General features: G+C 42.8%; 1 protein-coding gene across 5 annotated transcripts in view; it reads right to left on the reverse strand.

Moving 5' to 3' along the window:
* The window catches only part of Pfkm (phosphofructokinase, muscle), a 43,713-nt gene that overhangs the window by 17,481 nt on the left and 3,959 nt on the right, over positions 1–22,273 (reverse strand). For 2 of the 5 annotated variants that reach the window (XM_048365562.1, XM_048365535.1), the window contains 2 exons: positions 9,159–9,251; positions 1,416–1,489 (listed from right to left, as the gene is read on the reverse strand). In XM_048365562.1, the coding sequence (XP_048221519.1) occupies positions 1,416–1,489; positions 9,159–9,243 (159 nt within the window). In that variant the 5' untranslated portion in view covers positions 9,244–9,251. Of the gene's footprint in view, positions 1–1,415; positions 1,490–9,158; positions 9,262–9,341; positions 9,361–13,778; positions 13,837–22,273 lie in introns of those variants that run through there. The other 3 variants (XM_048365543.1, XM_048365552.1, XM_048365571.1) reach the window with 3 other exon arrangements.

Here is a 22,273-nt window from a genome sequence, read left to right on the forward strand (position 1 = left end):
TAGGCTCCCCCTAAATTCCCAGGACTAACACAGTATCTCTGGGATGAGAGCCTGGGTGCTATACCTGAGCTTTTCCACTCAAGGCTAGCATTCTACCACTTTGAGCCACAGTTCCACTTCTGGTGGTTAACTAGAGATAAAAGTCTCATGGACTTTCCTGCTTGGTCTGGCTTTGAACTGCTATCCTGAGATCTCAGCCTCCTGAGTAGCTAGGATTACAGGCGTAAACCACCAGAGCCCAGTTGAGAATATTATATTTAACGCATACAAGGAAGAAGTATCAACTTTTTCAATATCTTGTTCTAGTTTCTCCCAGCCTTTAAACATCAGAATATCCTTCATAATATTTAACCTTAATAACCTTATTTGGGGCTCATCTTGTCTCCTCCAATCTGCTTCCCAGGAGAACTAGATAACAGGTAGTTATTGACAACAATAATTAACGGGGATGGGAATATGGCCTAGTGGTAGAGTGCTCGCCTCGTGTACATGAAGCCCTGGGTTCGATTCCTCAGCACCACATATATAGATAAAAGCCAGAAGTGGCGCTATGGCTCAAGTGGTAGAGTGCTAGCCTTGAGCAAAAGAAGCCAGGGACAGTGCTCAGGCCCTGAGTCCACGCCCCAGGACTGGCAACAAAAACAAAACAAATAGACAACAATAATTAAGAAGGAAAAGGGCATATTGGGCAGAGGGAAGGAAAAAGGTGACTTATGAGACTATAAAGTTTGAGACAAGAAGAGAGGACAGTTTATAGAAAGAAAGGTGGGCAAAACATGAGAGGGAACTGAGAGAAGGGAACCAAGGAGAGCTAGAATCTCATAAATTTAGGCCAAAAAAAGCAGGAAGACAATGAAATTTATCTTTCCTGGGATTCTACCCCAGGATATACTAAATTTGCTATAAAGACTGCCCATGCCTAGCACCAGTAGCTCACACCTGTAATTCTAGCTATTCAGGAAGCTGAGATTTGAGGATCATGGTTCAAAGCCAGCCCCAGCAGGAAAGTCCCTGAGACTCTTATCTCCAGTTAACCACCAGAAAACTGGAAGTGGTGCTGTGGCTGAAAGTGGTAGTGCGCTAGCCTTGAGCAAAAAAGCTCAAGGATAAATGCCTAAGCCTTGAGTTCAAGCCCCACCACTGACCAAAAAAAAAAAAAAAAAGATTGTCCCTTTGAGATTCTCTCAATGTGTAGGAGATGGAATAAGTAATATAGGGACCAGTTTACAGAAATCTGGATCTTGTCAGCATTACTGGAACCAAGCGTGGGAAGGCGTGATTCATGGAGACAGAGACTCAAGGAAAAGCAAATACAGCAATGCCACTGAGAGGTAAGGAAGAGAACGTGGGAAGAGAGTGGGAGGCTGATGAACAGATCAGAGAAAGAATGGTAGGGTGCAAAGCAGAGAACCAACCTCATGGACAAAGAAGACACGGGCTCCAGTAAAGATACCAACTCGAACCACAGCCCGGACTGCTGCATTCATACCTACAAGGAGTGGGGAAGAAGGCAAGAAACAGTTACTACCAAGAAGGGCAGACTGGGGGCTGGGGATATGGCCTAGTGGCAAGAGTGCCTGCCTCGGATACACGAGGCCCTCGGTTCGATTCCCCAGCACCACATATATGGAAAACGGCCAGAAGCGGCGCTGTGGCTCAAGTGGCAGAGTGCTAGCCTTGAGCGGGAAGAAGCCAGGGACAGTGCTCAGGCCCTGAGTCCAAGGCCCAGGACTGGCGCAAAAAAAAAAAAAAAAAAAAGAAGGGCAGACTGGAATCCACATAATTTACATAAATAAAAATTGGAATCAGTCATTTTGCTAGGGTTTTCCCTTTTCACTCAAGACTCTGGTCTCCCTGTTCTCAGTTAGTGCATTCACTGTTATTGGGGGTCCAGATGGCTCATTATTACTGTCTTTCCATTCCCCCAAACCATGTTCCATGATGGGACACTATTATAAGCAAGAATTAATAAGCAAACAGGTTTTGGAATGTATATTGTAGGTTTGATACTGTTGAGAACTTGTCAAATAACAACTCCTTTCATGCTATCCTTGACTTGCTTCCATTTTAGACTTGGAAACTAAATTCTGAAGGGTCAAGGTCATAGTACTTGTACTCTTAGAAAGTTCTGATTTGAATTCAAGTCCTAAAATACCTAGGTTCCCATTGTTAACTACTGTACCACATCCTACTAATCTCCATAGATTCATCTTTGCTTTCTTCCCTGTATCTAGACATCCAGCTTTAGGAGTTTTGTTTTTGTTTTCAAAAGCACATGACTTTCTATGCCTCAGTGCCCTAATGCATTGTTCTCAAATTGATCTATTACCAGATGGTGGATTTTTCTCAATCTAAACACATGCACATACACACATATGCACACAGACATACACACAGAGAGATTTTTCGTATCATTTGAGTTGGCCTACATTCTGATGGTTGCCTGGCAGTTTTGATTCTCCAGCTTCTACAGGCTATGAGCAAGTGTGCAGAAAAATCAATGGGGAGCTTATTCTCTCACGGCCTTCTGGCATTCACTCAGCCTGTGAATGGAAAGTGGCTGGCTCTCTGCAGCAGCCTTGCATATTAAGATGTGTACGGGGAAGTTCAGAATGTGCTTTTAATTATTCTCTCTCTGCTTCCACTGGGAGGAAGAAGTAGGACTAAAACAGAGAGCTGAGTTTCCCTTTCTTTGTATTATCATCCCTTTCCAAGTAGCTGCTAAATCCAGAACTCTTCTATGTGACTAGATTTTGGATTGAGACAAAAATATATACTGGGATAGCTGAGAGAGTGTATCTGAAAAAGCTCATAAGAACTTGATCCAGCCTGTCTCTCAATACTAATAATCACCATGAGCTCCTCCTCACAGTATAGCACAGAGCAGGAATGTTCCCCCATCTTTCACCCAGGAAGTTGTGCTTAGTGCAATCAGTGGCATTGTTCTTAATCTAGAACATCTATATGGAGCATGTTATGTGTTCTGGATTTAGTAGCAAGGACTTTAGGTGTGAACCACCAGCTCCCAGAAGAATATCTCTTATTTGCTGTATTTCCTTTCCTTTTCTTTTTCTTTTTTTTTTTTTTTGCCAGTCTTGGTGCTTGAACTCAGGGCCTGAGCACTATCCTTGGCTTCTTTTTGCTCAAGGCTAGCACTCTGCCACTTGAGCCATAGCACCACTTCTGGCTTTTTTCTATATATGTGGTACTGAGGAATCGAACCCAGGGCTTCATGTATAGGAGACGAGCATTCTTCCATTAGGCCATATTCCCAGCTTTCCTTTTCTTTTTTATAAATTTAATTTTATTGTCAAAGTGATGTACAGAGGGGTTACAGTTACATATGTATGGTAGTGAGTATATTTCTTGTCAAACTTGTTACCCCAACCCCTTTTCTTTTTCAAACTGACCTAGCACTCATCACATGACTATTGGCTCCCAATCACTCATTGAATCACTATTAATTGAGCATTTAAAGCCTGGTAGTGGTGGCTCATGGTTAGCCAGCAAAGATCTGAAAGTGGAGGTATGGCTCAAGTGGTAGAATACTGGTCTTGAGCACAATAGCTCAGGGACAGAGCCCTGGCTCTGAATTCAAGCCTCAGGAAACTCCTTAAAAAAATGTATAGAATTAGAAAGAATAAAAGCAAAGAAATGAACCTTGAGGAAAATCAACCACGGGGTTCCATGAAGGCTAATAAAGAGCAGCAAAACATCTCTGAGTGAAAATGGCAAAATGAAACACATTAAAAGATATTGAAGAGGACTGGGAATATGGTCTAGTGGTAAAGTGCTCACCTCGTATACATGAAGCCCTGGTTCAATTCCTCAGCACCACATACGTAGAAAAAGCCGGAAGTGGCACTGTGGCTCAAGTGGTAGAGTGCTAGCCTTGAGCAAAAAGAAGCCAGAGATACCAGGACTACTAGGGAAAAGTTCTTTCACTGTGAGGAAGTGCTTTTGGCATTTTTATTATGTAGACGGAGAAGCTGAGACAGTCTCTCTCCTAGATGTTCTAATTTTTTATAACTACTGTTACATTGCACATGTACCGATTACTGCCAATCTCAATAAACACTGTAGAAAAATGCAGAAACCGGGGCTGGGGATATAGCCTAGTGGCAAGAGTGCCTGCCTCGGATACACGAGGCCCTAGGTTCGATTCCCCAGCACCACATATACAGAAAACGGCCAGAAGCGGCGCTGTGGCTCAAGTGGCAGAGTGCTAGCCTTGAGCGGGAAGAAGCCAGGGACAGTGCTCAGGCCCTGAGTCCAAGGCCCAGGACTGGCCAAAAAAAAAAGAAAAGAAAAATGCAGAAACCCTATTGCCACTACTGGCCCTAAACCTCTCCCTATACCACCTCCATAATTGGCACCCATTTGCTTCTAAGATCCACTTTGTCTTGAATCATGTAAGACAAATATACTCTAAGGTTTTATTAAATTTGTGGTGCCTTGTGTAATGGTCAGAAGCTCATGTATTTGTGAAAATGGAAATAAACTAGTTTTCAAGCTAAAAAAAAGAAGCCAGAGACAGTGCTCGGGAGTTCAAGCCCCAGGACTGGCATAAAACAACAACAACAAAAAAACAACCAAAACTTCATGTACATGTGGCTTCTTGAGACTGGTTTGGGAAGGGAAAATAAGGAAGAGTGATGGAGGGGCTGAGTCTGATCAAGGTACATTGCATGCCCACATGGACATGCTAGAATGAACTTTCCTTGTACAAAGAACTGATGGTAATACAAAAATGTTTTTCTGTTATTTATTTAAAGAGCAGCAGGAAAGATGAAAGGAGAATCAATACTTGATGATGTCTTGGAAGCCAAAAGGAGACAGTTTTAAGAAGTGAGAACAATGCTAAATAGTTTTGATAATTGACCCAATGTAAGGACTGGAAGGTTGAGCTCTCCAACAAGAAGCTCTTATAAGCATCAAGGTCACAGCTTACTTACAACAGCATTAAGGCAAAGTCCCTAAGTCTAAAAGTCTACATTCATGCACTTAGTGTGGATCAACAAACCAAATCACCACTACCACCACCACCATCATCATCATCTGTGGACAACGGGACTGATCAGAAGCTAAGAAGTCTGCATGTGTGATAGAAACAAAGTTGGAATCAATACGAAGCCATCAGTACTTTAGGAGAGATGAATAGCTAGCACAGTCATATCAGAACAGATATGCACTGTTTATTTTCCAGCATGCCACAGACCTATGCAGTTCTCTTCCTGGACCTCTGGAGTATGCATTTGTAATCTTAGGAAATAAGAAAAAAAATTCTTCCAAAATATATAGGGTAGGATACTGTATCCTGCCCCCAAGCTGAATAAATGATAAAGAAGTAGGTATATGGAGAGAAACAAATGACTTAAAAGTTTTTCAGCAGAAAGTGAACAATTGTTAGACCAAGAATATCCAAATCTGTTGAGCAGCAGAAAAAAAAAATCTCACAATAAGAAACATTCTGGAACCCTCTAGTATGCCAATCTTCAAAGGCCATCTTCTACTCTGCCAACCTTCAGAAGCAATCGTCCCTCTTCTAAATTGAATCAAGTTTGATGACCCCCCTCCTGTCCCCCACCTTGTGCTTCTATCTAAAACCCTGGATATCGATGTGCCTAACTCCTAGATTTCTAAAAATCACTAGAGTATAGAGATAGTTTCTACTAAGGAGTCCCAATAACTCTTTGGGCTCTTTTATTGAACCTCACTGGCCTAGTCTGGCCCTAAGCCAGTACAGACTCTTTGGCTGTTCCATGTTTCCCTAAATAAACTCTATAGCAGCTGCCTGACTCATGAGAAGAAAGATGAAGGATAATATTACAGACACCAGGCAAAAGGTATTCTGGGTACAGCCACGAGGAGCTCAGGAGAACATTATAAGCACGTAGTTTGTAGTCTCCAATTATAGCCTTTGGGGAAGTGATTTGGGGGAGAAGAGCTGTGGGTGATGGGTGTCTATGAGACTAGACAGAAAAGAGTTGGTGAATGTTTTGGGCACAAATATTTTGAAAGTCAGTGTACAAAAGTTGCTTCTACCCAAGCTTTAAATAAAACTTTATAAATATAAATTATGAGGAATAAATGCTTCTTAGGTATGAGTTATACTTTCTTACGGATATATAACTAAACATGATAAACCCTAGAAGAGCAAACCACGAAAGCAAAGCTACCAGGTGTGAGCAGCCATTTTTTTCTGCTAAGAAAAAGATCCATTTGAATATTTCTAACATCATTATGGGCCATGCAAAATTATCAACACAGGCATATAGCAGCAGACAGCTGGAGGGAAGCATGGTGCATATGTCTTATTATGTACCAAAAGATTTTTTGAGGACCTTATTGGGCTTGTGGGCTGGTCTTTCCCCATTCTTATATATAAACCTTTAAAAGTAGGATAACAATGTCTGGGGACAGAGGACTAGAGTGGATGGCTAATGTACTTTCTAGATACCAATTTCATAAGGCTAAATATGACTGAGGCATTTTCTATGTTGGAAAGTGAGTTAAGATTTAGAAATTAGCATCAGCCTAGCATTTCAGTGGTCTTTGCTTTTAAGTTCCAGATATCAGATTGCTGGCCACTTTTCCTGCTTCAAGAGCTAAATTTTGCTAGTTTATAGATTTTTATAGAGTTCAATCTGACTTTCCCCTGTAGCCATGAATCCTAGGGGAAAAATGCATTTCTGTGGATAAAGGAAGGGTGAACAAATGCAGTCATGTTATTCAATATATACTATGTAATATATGAATTATGCAACGTGTGGGCAGAGATAGGAGAGGTAAACTGGGGAAAGTGAAGGAAAAAGTGACATTGTATAAGAAGACCTGTACTCATTACCTTCTTCGGAATTGTAAGCCCTCTGTACAACACTTTAATTATATATTTGGCGGGGGGGGGGCAGTCCTGGGGCTTGAACTCAGGGCCTGAGCATTGTCCCTGAACTTTCTGTGCTCAAGAGCAGTGCTCTACCACTTGAGCCACAGCTCCACTTCCAGTTTTTGTGGAAGTTAATTGGAGATAAGAGACTCACAGACTTTCCTATGGGCCGATTTCAAACCACAATCCTTAGAACTCAGCCTCTTGAGTAGCTGGGATTACAGATATGAGACACTAGCACCTAGAAAAATTACATTAAAAATGCATTTCTGTGCTTTTTCCCTGGGAGAAATGAGGCCCATCAAACTTAGTTAGCTCTGGGCAACTCACTTCTCTATTGGAGCTGCTCCATAGCTAGGACCTCTCAGTCCTATCCTGCCTCCCTCTCTCTGTCCTACTGATGCATGTCTTGTTATGTGGATTCACAGATGAGATATATCCTCAATACATTGTATCACAGAGCCCAGCAGGCCCCAGCTCCACTGGACACTCTGCAAATTACCTTACCCAGAGCCATGTCTCCAAAACAATAATCCTTTCCTCACAGCAAGAGGTTTATTACTAATTCAGGAGGGGCTCACTGGCATCAGAACCTGGAAGAATTTTGCTGCACTTAGATCCAAGTTAAATCCAGTGATTCTTCTCTCTCTCTCTCTCTCTCTGTCTGTCTTCCTCCCCCCAAAGCACTCTTCCTTCATCATTTCATACTCTGTGTATCTCATAGGGATTTTTTGTTTTTGAAGCAAGTTCTCTGATCTGAGCACAGGCCTCACTACCAAGGATCCAAGATCAACACGAATTTATGTTGAAGACCTCAATGTAGGCACAAGGTTCTATTGGCAGAGAAGGGAAGAGAGGTAAAAGATAAGCCAGTAGCTTCTCCAGCCTCCACCAGCACTCTACATTCCTAATTGGGCCACTCTTTAAACTCAGACCTCTGCCCTCTCCCCTCAATTTCTTCTTTCTAGAAATCTCTGGTTCGTAATATATATCGCAATTGTAATAAATATTCATTTAAATATATTTAAAGTCTACCTCTACTAATATACCAATAATCATGAGTAAATATTGTCTTCTGTTGATTCATCTGTAGCACCTATCATCCTGTTTGAGGCCATGCTCAACCATTCATTTGTATTTACTAAAAGTCCTTTTACTGAGCATTTACTATATGCCATCACTGTTCTTCATCATACTTAATATGGATTCATTTCTTGAAACCTATCTTCTTCATGAAGTGCTCCCTGATTATTCCAATCAGGGCCCATCATTTCATTACATAAGAATGCTTTCTTTGAGGGATATATACTTGGTTAATTTTACTTATGGGCCTGAATTCCAAGATACAAACCATCTTTCTCCATGAAACTATGTTGCCAAAGGAGATCAGCTTCTTCACCACAACTTGATACCAAGGGGGTGCTTCATGCAAAGTCTAGGAAAGCTAGGTTCAGAGGCATAGAGGAGGGGAGGGGTGCAGACTAGAGAGAAAATATCTTTCTTCATCCCATCACCATATCTCCATGTTCTATTAGCCCCTCTTCAGTATATTATAAACTTGAACACCCAAAAAGATCAAAGTGTACATGAATTTTAAAAATTACACATTCCTTCTCTCCTACTTTTTTTTTCTATATACCTGAATTTTATGATCCCCAGGTTTCTTGAATTCTAACAGAGAGAGAAAGAGTTTTTCTGGCTCTTTTTTCTGCACCTCTATCCCCTAATGGATCTGACTAACTCCTGCTGTTCTGATTTAAGACCGACAGGAGGAAAAATATCAAGAAAAGCCTGAGCAAACAGATTGTTGGCTGGTGTTGGTCCATGCAAGAACTCTCCAGATATCAGTTAAAGCCTGAGGATCTAGCTGAGGACACAGAAATTCATATCCTGGTGTCCACCCTTTCTCACTGTTTACCAAGTGCTTGTAGCGAATCTATCTATTGCTGCCTCAATAATTTCATCTCTTTAGTTAGTTTCCAATGTTTCTCAAGAAAACACCACTTTCAGGTACCAGAGACTGAAATAGTTTCAGAAGAACTTGGAGAGAAGACTTAGAAGGATTTGGCAAATTAAAACAGTACCTAAAATCCAAATGCACTTAAGGACTTTGACCTGACAGGAATTCTTAAGAAGGCCTAGATTTCAATGTGAATCTACAGAAGATTCAACTTAATCTACAGGCTAAGGGGAGTCAAGAAATCCTACAAGTCCTACCAAGACAGGTTTCTTTTTTCTTTCTTTCTTTTTTTTTTGGTCTTTTCTACCTTACCTTGGGCATCTCCACCAGAAGTTAATACAGCGATGGCTTTGCCAATCCCCAGGGTTTTGGCCGCATGGTGCTCTTCATGGGTCATGATCCACTCTAGAATCGAAGGCAATAGTCAGTTAAGCTACAACTGGATCAAAGCGATACCTGCTCAAGAAATGTCTGTGTTAGACTAGTTAGAGCTACCCAAGTCTGGCTCTTCCACTACACCAACATTGTGCTGTACAGCCTGGGAGTTTTGGACTTCTTCCAGAGAAGGAAGCCACACCCACTCAGAATGACTTGCTGAAATGTCACAGTAATCAAACCCAAGATTGCAGACGTCCTGGCTAATCCCTCTTGATTTTCTCCCATTCCAATTGGAACCTATTTGGAGAATAAGCTAAGGTCAAGGAGAAGGGCGGTTAACAGCAATAAGAAAGGAAGAAGGAAAGGGAAAAAGAAGGTTTAGCTTAGGAGATTCTCCCCTTTTAAAGAAGGAAGGAGTCTTACTGAGGGTACAAATCACAGTTAAGATTAGGGCTCAATATTGTGAAATTAAGTAAATGGGTATAGGGCATGGAGCTGAGTTTGGAGTTTGAGCTTAAAAAGGTATATTGGCGTTTGGGCAAAATAATGGTGCCAAAGTAAGGAATTAGGGGCTTTCTACAGGTCTTCCTTTCCCTCTCAAGTCTTGATCTTTTGTCTTTGGGTCTTGCTCCTCCCACTGTATAATATTGAATAGGAAGAATAACCTCAAAATCGTTGCCACATGCACACAGATGTGCACAGGAGTCATGGATATATCATCCTATGTCCATTGATATGGATTATATCTCAAAGGAAATCATAAGATACATTTTTTTCAATCTCTAAACACCAATAAAATCATCAGTCTCCCAGCTGTCCAGGTTAAAACCTGTTACTTTTTTTTTTTGCCAGTCCTGGGCCTTGGACTCAGGGTCTGAGCACTGTCCCTGGCTTCTTTTTGCTCAAGGCTAGCACTCTGCCACTTGAGCCACAGCGCCACTTCTGGCCATTTTCTGTATATGTGGTGCTGGGGTATCGAACCCAGGGCTTCATGTATACGAGGCAAACGCTCTTGCCACTAGGCCATATCCCCAGCCCCAAAACCTGTTACTTTTAAGATTCAACCATCTCACATTCAAAACCATCACCAAATCCTATTTGTCTCCCTTCTTATCAGTTTCCTTGTTCATTCCCTTTTCTCCGTCCTCATGGCCTCTAACTAAATAGTTTACTATGACAGCTAGACTTACTCAGCTTGTTGTTCCCTTCTTTACTTTATCAGTCACAAAATAAACTTTCATGGGATAGTCACTGGTCCCTGAGGGTTTAATGGAGAAGATTTGTGCAAAGGAACAAGAGCTTTAAAGGTTGTGTTTTTTGCATTGCATATGGGGAAATCAGGGCAGCTGTTTATACAGACACAAACCACATAAACACCCCAACGGATAAAATGCATGCAGTAAGACACATATAGGACAGACAGAAGACACAGATTAATAACCAGGCACTGAGGCTCCTACCTCTAGTGGCTCATGCCTATAATTCTAGCTACTAAGAAGGTTAAGATCTGAGGATAGCAGTTAGAAGCCAGCCTGGGCAGAAAAGATTCTTATTTACAATTAAGCAGCAAAAAGCCAGATGTGGAGGTGTGGTTTAAGTGGTAGAGTGCCAGCCTTGAAAAGAAAAGTTAAGGAAGAGCGCCCACCCCTAAGTCCAAGTCACACGCACGCGTGTACACACACACACACACACACACACACACACACGAAACAAAAAACATAGATCAATAAACACAATACATTGCGTGCCAGTGGCTCACACCTGTAATCCTAGCTACTCAGGAGACTATCTGAGGATCGAGGTTGGTTGAGGTTTGAAGCCAGTCCCAGGAGGAAAGTCCCTGAGACTCTTGTCTCCAATTGACCACTAGAAAACTGTGCTGTGGCTCAAAGTGTTAGAGCACAGTCCCTCAGTTCAAGTTCCATGGCCAACTAAATAACTAACTAAAAATAAGTAAGCATAATACATCAATAGTACTGACAGGTCAAGTCCCAATTTCTCAGGTTGGCATTCAAAGCTACAAAGATTGAGCCCCTGCCAATCACTTCATTCACAGGTTTTCCACTCCATTTCTGTCTGAAAGTCACAGCAGTCACACTGGCTTTTGTGCATAGGGACCCTGCACCTTGCATTCCTTGTTCCTAGGGTATTCCTAGAATACCCTACCTGTTTCCTCAGAGCCACATTCCACTCCATCATTTAAGGTCTAGCACATTCTAACCCATGAAACCTTTACTGACTATTAATAATTCTGTGAGGCTTCTTTTGGGGCCTCTAAATCATGTATCCTTCAGAACTGGATTATTCATTACCACTTAAATACCTGTAGTGGTACTTTAATTACTTCTGTGCTAACACAGGGTTGAGTTAGATCAAGGGTCCATATACTACAGCCTGAAGTGCCAAATCCAGCCACTCCCATGCTTTCATATGGTAACAAGCTACAAAACAGTTTCTTTTTTTCTTTTTTTTTTTTTTTTTTTTTTTGGCCAGTCCTGGGCCTTGGACTCAGGGCCTGAGCACTGTCCCTGGCTTCCTTTTTTGCTCAAGGCTAGCACTCTGCCACTTGAGCCACAGCGCCACTTCTGGCCGTTTTCTGTATATGTGGTGCTGGGGAATCGAACCCAGGGCCTCATGTATATGAGGCAAGCTCTCTTGCCACTAGGCCATATCCCCAGCCCCCAGTTTCATATTTTTTAAGGGTTGCAAATATATATTCCATGACATGTGAAAAAATACATGAAATGAAGATTTTGGTGTTGTCAGGCACAGTGATACATGCCTGTGGTCCCACTACAAGGGAGGACAAACTGATTACTGTTTGAGCCCCAAAGTTTAAGGCCAGCGTTGGGCAACATATCAAGATCCTATACTGGAGGGAAAACTTGTAATGTCTATATTCCCCTCATTGGTTCCCATATTATCTGTAATGGCTTTTGTGCTAAAACAGCAAGATAGTCTCTATTGCAGCAAAGACCCGCTAATCTGTGAAGCCTAAAATATTGTGTGTCCCTCTATTAAAAAATAAGTGGCTTGCTCACTACTGACTAGATTGCACCACTGACTTTGCCTTACTAGACTGAGACCTCCTCAAAGAAAAGATATGATCATGGCCTACCAAAGATTAGAGAAATCTGTGCCCACAGCAGAAACTCAATAAACACTTGTCGAAAACATTAGCGAACGGATGCACTATATGAAATACAAATGTATGAAAAGTTTAAAATAGGTTTGGAGACAGGTATACCTTCACAGTCTACTTCCAAAAACACTCAGACCAGGGGATTTAACTCAGTAGAACAGAATTTGCCTCTGCATGCCTTATGTTTGATGCCTAACATCAGCAATAAAACATCTTCAGAGCCAGATACCACTGGCTCGGACCTGTAGTACTACTGAGAGGACTGAGGTCTGAAGAGTGGGGTTCAAAGCTAGCCTGGACAAGATAGTCTATGAGATTCTTATTTCCAACTAACCATTAAAAAGACAGAAGTGAAAGTGTGGCTCAAGAGGTAGAGTGCCAGCCTTGAACAAAAAAGCTAAGAAACAGTACCTAGACACTGGGTTCAAGCCCCAGTACCAGCACAAACACAAGTCCCAGTACCAGCACACACACACACACACACACACACACACACACACACACAGCCCCTCCCCCACCAAAACAAAAATACAAACACCCAAACATAACTAGTACTTAGAAGCTTAGGAACCCAAATACACATACACACAGAAACTATCTTATTTAATTACACTGTTAATGTCCAAACTACTGCAGTTCTTGAAAAAGCCTAAGTAGCAAATGGGAACCCGAAAATTTGAAAAGAGGCAGACTTCTGAGTGTGCTGATGTCTTTTTCCTCCAGTGTTTTCTTCTCATTCAGTTTGAGAGTGCTTTACAGGGATAGAAGGCTCATCAGAGGGCCCCCAAAGCTCTCCCACCCCTGAGGCTGACGCCGCAGAATGAATTCCGGCTAAGAAAGGGGGTTAGGAGCTCTCTGACCAATACACAAGGGCTCACAATCTTCTGTTTCTCCAGGATAGAAGGGCCACGGGTCACAGATACGCATGCAGATACGTATAGAAGCATCCTTTCCTGACCCACAGTGACGCGCAAAGCCAGACACGAATGCTAAGTATCAATACCTAAGATCACATGAGTGTGGGTATGGGCACGCGGTGCGGGAGGAGGTAGGCAGGCGGAAGGGTGGCCTCACAGGTGCACAGACTGAACTGGATGTGTGCCAGCGATGGGGGTCGGTCGGACAAGGGCAACGCTGACCAGGACCCTGTCCACCCATCCCGGAGTCCCAGGGAATTGAGGTGAGCGTGCAACTGCAGGGAGATCACCAAAGGGCTAGCAAGGTTCCTTCACCACCGCCTGGCACCCATCCCCCCTTCTGGCTCGGGCTTCCGATGCCATATCACCTCTTCTTGCACCTCGGCTCCTATCAGTTCTCCCCACCACCGCTTCCTTCCCTGCACGCGGCCACCACCTCACTGCCGGCTCCCCCACCCCCTCCAGCTCTTCACCGAGTGCCTCCCTCCTTCTTGCCTTTTATTTAGTCTTAAGCTCTCCTCTGCCGCCACTGCTTTCTTGCAGATTGTCCTTGGGAAAGGGGGGGAGGGGAGCTTGGCGAGCTCGGGGAGGAGCCAGGTGGGGGCCCAGGGCGGGGAGGAGGCGGCCAGGCTCTCCCAGCCTCCACTAGCAGATGCTGGCGAGGAGGCCCCGCCTCCCGCTGCTTGCTTCTCTCCTCCTCTTCCTCCTCCCCTAAGAATTCGACTCCAGTAAGTAAGCTGCTCCAGCGTCCTCCCATCTCCCCTGGATCTTGGAGGACCTCATCCGTTTCTTGGGAGCCATCTGCTCCTGTCCATATTTAGTCGCTGCGTCTGGTTTTCAACAGTGACAACTCTTTCCTTTCCAGATCTCCTGAGACTCTTCCTATTCAAATATCTTTGGTAATTGCAAGTAAAACCTCCTCCTTTAGCCCTGTCTCTCCTCTGTCAGCAAACTTCGGCCAGGAGTCTGTGTGGGGGCCCCCCCCACCCCCCACCCCGTTTTGTTGCCTATGAGGTGCTGCCAGATGAAAAGGTAAATGAAACTGAGTCCCTGCCTTTGAGACACACAGTACCCGTCTTTATCTATAATTCAACCTCAAAAACTCCTACATTTGCATAATTTTTCTCAGCGAAAACGCCAAGAAGCTAATTGAATGGAAAGAAACTGCCAAGAAGTAAAAGGGCTGTTGTGGCAGCCGCTTCTCCAGCCTGCGGTAGGAGAGGTGCAGGATTCTGTTAGTAACCATGTCTGTGGGACCTCACAGGAAACAAGCTGCACCCTGGGAATATGGGCAAGAAGTTCCAGACCTCTTCTATCCTTTGCTCCACCCCAGGCCTTTATTTTAATGCCTCTTCACAGGCAAACCCCTTCTTGCTTTTTCTAATGATCTTCCTCTTGCTTACTTTTGTTTCTCCCTGTGCACATTCTGAATGGGCCTTAAAACCATTTGTCTGAGTAAAATGAAAAACTTTTGTGCTGCAAGTGTTCCATGGAGAAAGTAAGAAGATGCTGGGCACTAGTGGGTCAAGCTTCTGAAAATCCTAGTGTTCAAGCTGAGAGCTGATGATATGAGTTCAAAGCCAGCCTGGACAGACAAAATCCAAAAGACTCTTATCTCTAAGTAACCAGCAAAAGGCCAGAAGTGGAGCTGTGGCTCAAGTGGTTGAGGTCCAGCCTGAGCAAAAAAGCTAACAAGAATGGGAGGCCCCAGAACAATCTCTCTCTCTCTCTCTCTCTCTCTCTCTCTCTCTCTCTCTCTCTCTCTCACACACACACACACACACACACACACACGAAAGGAAGAAGACAAGCAACAGAACAGCGGGAAAAAGTAAATCATACATCTGATAAATGACTGGCATCTAGACTCTATATAAAGAATTCTAGCAGCTGGGTGCCAGTGGCTCATGCCTGTGATGCTAGTCACTCGAGAGGCTAGGATTTGAGAATCAGGGCTCAAAGACAGCCTGGGCAGGAAAGTCCATGAGACTGTTATCTCTAATCACCAAAAAGCAGGAAGTAGAGGTGTGGTTCAAGTGGTAGAGCACTAAACGTGAGTGAAAAAACTAAGGGACAGCATTCAGGTCCTGAATTCAAGCCCTAGTACCTGCACAAAAAAAGAAAACTGCTGAGGAAGAGTTCTCAACATTGTCATACAAATTGGTATGCCTTAAAGTGTCAGGAGTAAACTATACAGATCAGCAGACTTAGATCGCAATCAATAAGTGCAATGCAGCAAGTTAGACAGGAAAACAAAACATGGTGCTTACAAGCTGGGCACAGGTGGCTCATGCTTATAATCCTAGCTACTCACAGGCTGAGATGTGAGGATCACAGTTTGAAGCCAGCCCAAGCAGGACAGTCCATGAGACTCTTATCTCCAATTAATCATAGAAAAAGCCAGTAGTGGTGCTGTGGCAAGTAGCAGAGTGCCAGCCTTGAGCAAAAAGGAGTTCAGGGACAGTGCTCAGGCCCAGAGTTCAAGCCCCAGGATTGGTACAAAGGAAAAGGAAAAGGGTGGTGCTAACATATTCTTAAGGCAACCAAAATAAGCCAATAGTGATCATCTCATGCCAAGATTATTTTCATTGTTGGAATGGTTTAATTAGGCTATAAAAACAAGTATGCTCTGGATTCTTCCTCCAAACAAGAAAGCTGAATTGCACATTTCAGGAGATCCTGGATTCCTCTGAAAGGCTTCTCATGAGGGGATGTATCTACTATCTACTTCAATTACCGAAGTATAGAAATTACTGCTAGGAAACTGTCCTTGTTTAATATATACTCTACTTTCCTCAGTAGTTCAAGTTAGCAGCTAGAATTCAGAGTTTAGTATAGCTGAACCTAGCAGAGAAAGAGAGGGAAAGAGAAATATTGAAAGAGAATTCTCCAGCCACTATATAATGTAGCACATGTAAGGAAAGAAGCTGGAGTACTTTAGCCTGGCTCCTATGCTCTGTCTCTCAGCCCTGTATGCTACAGACAGGTAAATGAAAATGTCCAGAGTTTTGGCCAACACCCTCCAGATCAAGACACAACTAGCCATTACTCCTATATTGTGGAGCAGTTTACGTAGATAGAAGACCTTTGGGGGCTGGGAATATGGCCTAGTGGCAAGAGTACTTGCCTCCCACACATGAAGCCCTAGGTATGATTCCTCAGTACCACCTATATAGAAAATGGCCAGAAGTAACGCTGTGGCTCAAGTGGCAGAGTGCTAGCCTTGAGCAAAAGGAAGCCAGGGACAGTGCTCAGGCCCTGAGTTCAAGGCTCAGGACTGGCAAAAAAAAAAAAAAAAAAAGACCTTTGACAATGATTACCAGAATCTGAGATTGATGAGGGCAATGAAGCAGATGTTGTATGCCATAGATGTAAGCCCATCCAGTTAATACCACTAGCATGGTATCATAACTTGACTTGAGATGGGTAAAGATCTTTATCAAAACCTGTGTGATGAGAAGATAAAGAAGATGATGATTGGTTAGATGGTGATGTTAGTAGCAGTGTTATCAGGACACTTCAGAATGAAAAGTAGGCTTGGCAATCCCCTAAGTGTGATTCTAAACCAAGAGAAAAACAAGTAACATTACAGGTTTCATGTTTCCATTCAACAAATCCTAAGCAGCTATTACATGTGAGGCCCTCTTTTACCCAGAAAAATCCCAAACTGGAAAATAAAATGCAAACAAACAAACAAGCAAAACTCCATCCTCATGGCATTTACATGCTAGCGAGGAAAGCATATGTTAAACAATGCAATGATAAGTGTTATGAAAAAAGTAAACCTGGGCAAGAAGAGTGTTAAGGGTGCTCAAGTAAGTAGGCCAGAAAACCTGTGTCAAGGAGATGACATTTAGCTAGAAACTAAAGATTGCACTTTTCATAGTTTTTTTTTTGTGTGTGTGTCCAAATGCAATCCCATCCCTGTGCCTCTTAGCATGCAGTTAGATTTGGACAAACAGAATTCCTAAGGAATGACTTTATTAACTATAATATGATTACAGCTGTTACACAATGATATAGACGCTGGTTCTAGTTCTCATTTGGAGATGTTGCATGCAATGCTGGCCTGTGACAGTCTGTATGATGCTTTCACTGTTCAGAGGAGGCCAGCCTGGGAGCTGGGGTGGCCTAGACCTTCTCTGTGTGGACTTTTCACTTGCTGTCAGGATGCCACTCTCTCTCCTCTGCCTTTAGCGGCATCTGGAATACACACCACACCATTAACTGGTATGCTGTATTTATGAATCATTTTCAAATGGACTTGATAAAAATCCAAACTCTGAAACCACATTCAGTCCAGACACAGGGCAGCGTGTAGGTCGCACCACACACAGCCTTGGGCTCCTTCTCAGCCTCAGTCCTTCCTGGCCTCGGAACAGGATCCAGGCAGTTCTTTAACTCTCAGAGACAGCAGTAAACTTTTCAGTATTGCTATTAGCAAGTGTGTGTTTGTCAATAGATCCCCATTGTATGCTGTGCCAACAAGTAAATGCCTATTGCACACCAGCTCCCACCCCATCCCCACCTGCTGGGAGGGTGGAAACTTTTGGACTCCTCATCTACATAGATTTTATATTCATAGTAACTTCCTTTTTATATGTCAAGTAAATATTTCTAAGAGTTATAGTCACACAAATGAAATTATGATTAATATATTTTTTCCATGTTTCATTGCCTGAATAAAAACTGTTCACCACTAAAAAAAAAAAAAAAAGGAGATGACATTTAGGAAGCATTCTGAAGAGTTCTAGAGTGACAGCTTTTGGGCAAAATAGCACATGCAAAGGTCTAGCCAGGGCCAGTGGCTCACACCTGTAGTCCTAACTATTCAGGAGGCTGAGATCTGAGGATCACAGTTTGAAGCCAGCCCAGGCAAGAAAATCCATCAAACTCTAATCTCCAATGAACCACAAATGAGCCATAAGTGGAGCTGTGGTTCAAGTAGCACTAGCCTTGAGCACAAAAGCTCAGGGACAGTGCTGAGGCCAAGAAGTCAAGCCTCAGGACTGGCACACACACACACAAAAGGCAGTGACAAATTAGGTGTGTTCTATCAGAGGACTCCTAAGATTTCCTTTGGACTAGAATAAATAGACTAGATGGATTTGATGGGTTAGTGTTATAAAACTCTTGTAGCCATCAGGCATGAGCCTCTTCCTGGATTGAAACAATATCTATCTGGCTCTCTCACTTTGACAGAATTCATGAGTTCCATGAAGACAGACCCTATGTGCAGGTGTAAAAGCATTATCTGCACTGGGAAGCCACTTTTCATTTCAACTGGGACATGTGACTTTTATTAGTCATTAATATCACAGTTTCTGACATAGGCCCCACATCAAACATTACAAGCATTTTGAGCTTCTCCATGAGTCCTAGTTAGTTAAAGTCAATGAATCTTAGCTCCAGTCTAGGGAAACTAGCAAGATCAGGAAATTGATTAGAAACAAAAATTCTTGGTTCTACTTGGGACTTAGAAATCGGAAATTGTGGAGTTGGGGCACAGCAATGCCATAGGATTTTTATTTGTTGTTTACATATTAGTATTAGGCCTCATGTCTGCTGGAAAGTTGTTCTGCTACTTAAGCCATACACTTGAGCCATGACCCCCAGTCCTTTCATTTTGTTGGTTTTGTTTTCACATAGGGTGCTAACTTTTCCCAGGTTGGCTTAGAACTGGGATGTTCCTACCTAGATCTCCTGAGAGTAGCAGGGAACACTGGCATGAGCCACCACACCTGGCCAAGCCATGTGGTCTTTATTCCTGTTTTTGTTTTCAAGGAAATGTCTTTTTATAAGCAAGTATGCCTGCTTGGAAGGAACTTGGGCCACAGATCACAGTCACAATGTCTACATAACAGATGTACTGGAAATGTTAGGATAACTTTGCATAAACCATCTGAGTGTGAATGCACTTGTCAAAAGATGAGACAGGCTTTGGGAAGCATGGGTAATGCTGAAACAGATGGCGTAGATGGAGGGACGAATATGACAGTAAGGTCTTCTCTTCCAAGGAAACGATAGAATAGCAAGCACGCGGGGCGGGGGAGGATGATTGTGTGTGTGTGTGCTTGCCAGTACTGGGGCTAGAACTCAGGGCCTGAGTGTAGTCCCTTAGCTTTTTTTACTCAAGGTGAGCATTCTGTTACTCCACTCTAGCGTTTTGCTGGCTAATTGGAGATAAAAATCTCATGGATTTTTCTGCTCAGGCTGGCTTTGAACCTCTATCCTCATATCTCAGCATCCTGAGTAGCTAAGACTACAGACATGAGCTATTGGTGCCCGACCTAACCACCTTTACAGAGGCTGGTGACCAGTACAGCAGATTAAAGGTTGAGGCCTGTACAAATCACTTTTTTTGCTGTGACTCACTTCAGGACCAAATGATTTATGCTGAGAGTTGAACCACTGTATACCGAAACACACAAACACATGCTGCCTTATCAATCATAGTATAGGCAGAGCTGTTTATATGGATGGACTAGGGGTTGGAGAAAACAGCAGCTGCAGTTGTATCCCTGCCAGGCATAAAATAAGAAACAACACATAGCTTATTTTGCTTAAAGACTAGAACTCAACATTGTATGCGAAGCTGCACTTAAATAAAAGAGCAGAACACCCTGAAAGGAGACCTTAAGAATTTATCAGGAAGCAAGCAGCAGCAGGGGGACATCAGACCAATTGTGTTGAATCAGCTGCTTTGTGCTGACCTCTGTTGTTTGACAACACAAGTCCCTCACTATACCCTGCAGGGCTGAATGATTAGAAGCAAAAATACCAGAGCAAGGCAGTTGCATCAGTGTCACTAAAGCAGGTAACTGCTCTTGACCCCTTGGTCCATCCTCTGCCTAAAGCCAAGAAGATCATTTCAGGATACAAATGTGATCTTGCAACTGTTCAGTTGATTTCCTAAAGCACGGTACCTACACAAGGCAGGTTTTGCAGGCACAAAGCACTGCATGATCTCTCTGTTACACTGTCTTTTACAGCATATCATTCTCTAGCCATCCTTCCCATCACTCAAGTATTGCTGGACCACTCTACTCTTCAAATGAGCCAAACATCCCTTCTTCCTGTTCAGAGCCTGTTGTCCCCTTTACTGGAAGCTCTTCCCACTTTGGATGGCTATCGAAAACTCATTCCCCAGGCCTTCCTGAGTTTTCTGACTGCTTGGGTCAGATGAAGTCCTCTGTTTTATACTCTGACCACATGATATTATTTTTCTGTCAACGTATTAGCACTTGTTCTAGTATATAAACATTGTAACTATGCGATTACTATCTTTCTGCTACAAGATGATAAATCATAAGGACAATGCATATATTTGCTCTATTCCCATTGCTGGGTACAGTGCCTGGACATGGTATATGCACAACAAATTTTCTTGGAAAGAAGGAAAAGAGGAAGTGAGAGAAATTAATGGTCAAGGGTGAGAGGAATTAAGGAAATGGAAAGGAAGGAGGCAAGAAAGGAGGAATAGAAGCCTCACTGGGGCTAGGATTATAGGCAGGAGCCTAATTAGAGTCTGGCTCTAATTAAGACACATTTTTAGTGCTAAGTTCAATATGAAAATACAAGGTAGTTGGAATCAATAATTTCAAAGATCTTATCAAATTGTGACTTGGACAATGATGAGGATTTGTCTTATACGTGTGTGATGGTTAAGCTTCATTATCAATTTAACTGGATTGACAAATGGAGATGAGGAAAACCCACTTCCGGGTGTATATATGAGGACATTTCCAGACATGATTAACTAAAGGATTAGACTCACCCTGAATGTTGGCCATCACCATCCAATAGATTGGGGACCCAGGTGGTAACAGTGTGGGGATGGGAATGGAAGGGAAAGCTCAGGAATGTTCTCCCATTCCCTCCCTCTCCCCCTCTTCTTCCTTCTTTTTGCTCTGTCTCTCTCTTATCCACCACCATAACATGACCAGCTCTGAACTACCATGCCTTTCCACCATGATGGTTTGACACCATGATAAAAAAGTCAACCTTTCCTCCCATAAGCCGTTCATGCATTTGGCCACAGCATTGAGAACCTGACACGTTTGTGTTTTATAACCTTCATATCATTTATAGTATATTACTGAACACAAAATGGGAATCAAGGAATATTTTTAGTGAATGCCGTCCAATGTAAAAATGTATTTGAGAAGAAACATATTGATGTGTTTCTAAAACTCTAAATTACTTTTGAATTGAATAATACTTAAAACATGCAAGAGAAAATTATTAAATGGATTTCGATGGTCAATTTTTATAATAGAATCACTTGTAATGAAGTTGCTCCTTAACTGAATGTGCTTTTTACTTATTTTTATTTTTAATTTTTTTGTTGGTTGTGGGGCTTGAACTCAGGCCCTGGGTGCTGTTGCTGAGTGTTTCTTTCCTCCTCCTCCTCCTCTTCCTCCTCCTTCTTCTTTTCCAGTCCTGGGCCTTGAACTCAGGGCCTGAGCAGTGTCCCTGGCTTCTTTTTGCTCAAGGCTAGCACTCTGCCACTTGAACCACAGTGCCACTTCTGGCCATTTTCTATATATGTGGTGCTAAGGAATTGAACCCAGGGCTTCATGTATGGGAGGCAAGCACTTCTGCCACTAGGCCATATTCCCAGCCCCTGCACCTCCACTTCTGGCTTTTTGCTGGTTATCTGGAGATAAAAGTCTAACAGATTAAGCGGGCACCAGTGCTCAGGGATAATGCCTAGGCCCAGAGTTCAAGCCCCATCACCATCACCAACAATAGAAAGCTCACAGATTTTCTGCCCATGCTGGCTTTGAACTTTGATCCTCAGAACTCTGTCTCCTTAGTAGCTAGAATTACAAGTATGAGACACCACTGCCTGACAAGTTTCACATTTTTCTATACAAAGGTTGCTGACAATAAGTTAAACCAGTTTAGTAGTTTATAGTATGAGGGTGCCAGTTAAATTTGGGTATGGTTTGAGTTAATATCTGTTAAGGGGTTTGTGTATTAAAAGC

The sequence above is a fragment of the Perognathus longimembris genome, chromosome 1 (genome assembly GCF_023159225.1).
Source record: "Perognathus longimembris pacificus isolate PPM17 chromosome 1, ASM2315922v1, whole genome shotgun sequence".
Classification (NCBI taxonomy): Eukaryota; Metazoa; Chordata; class Mammalia; order Rodentia; family Heteromyidae; genus Perognathus; species Perognathus longimembris.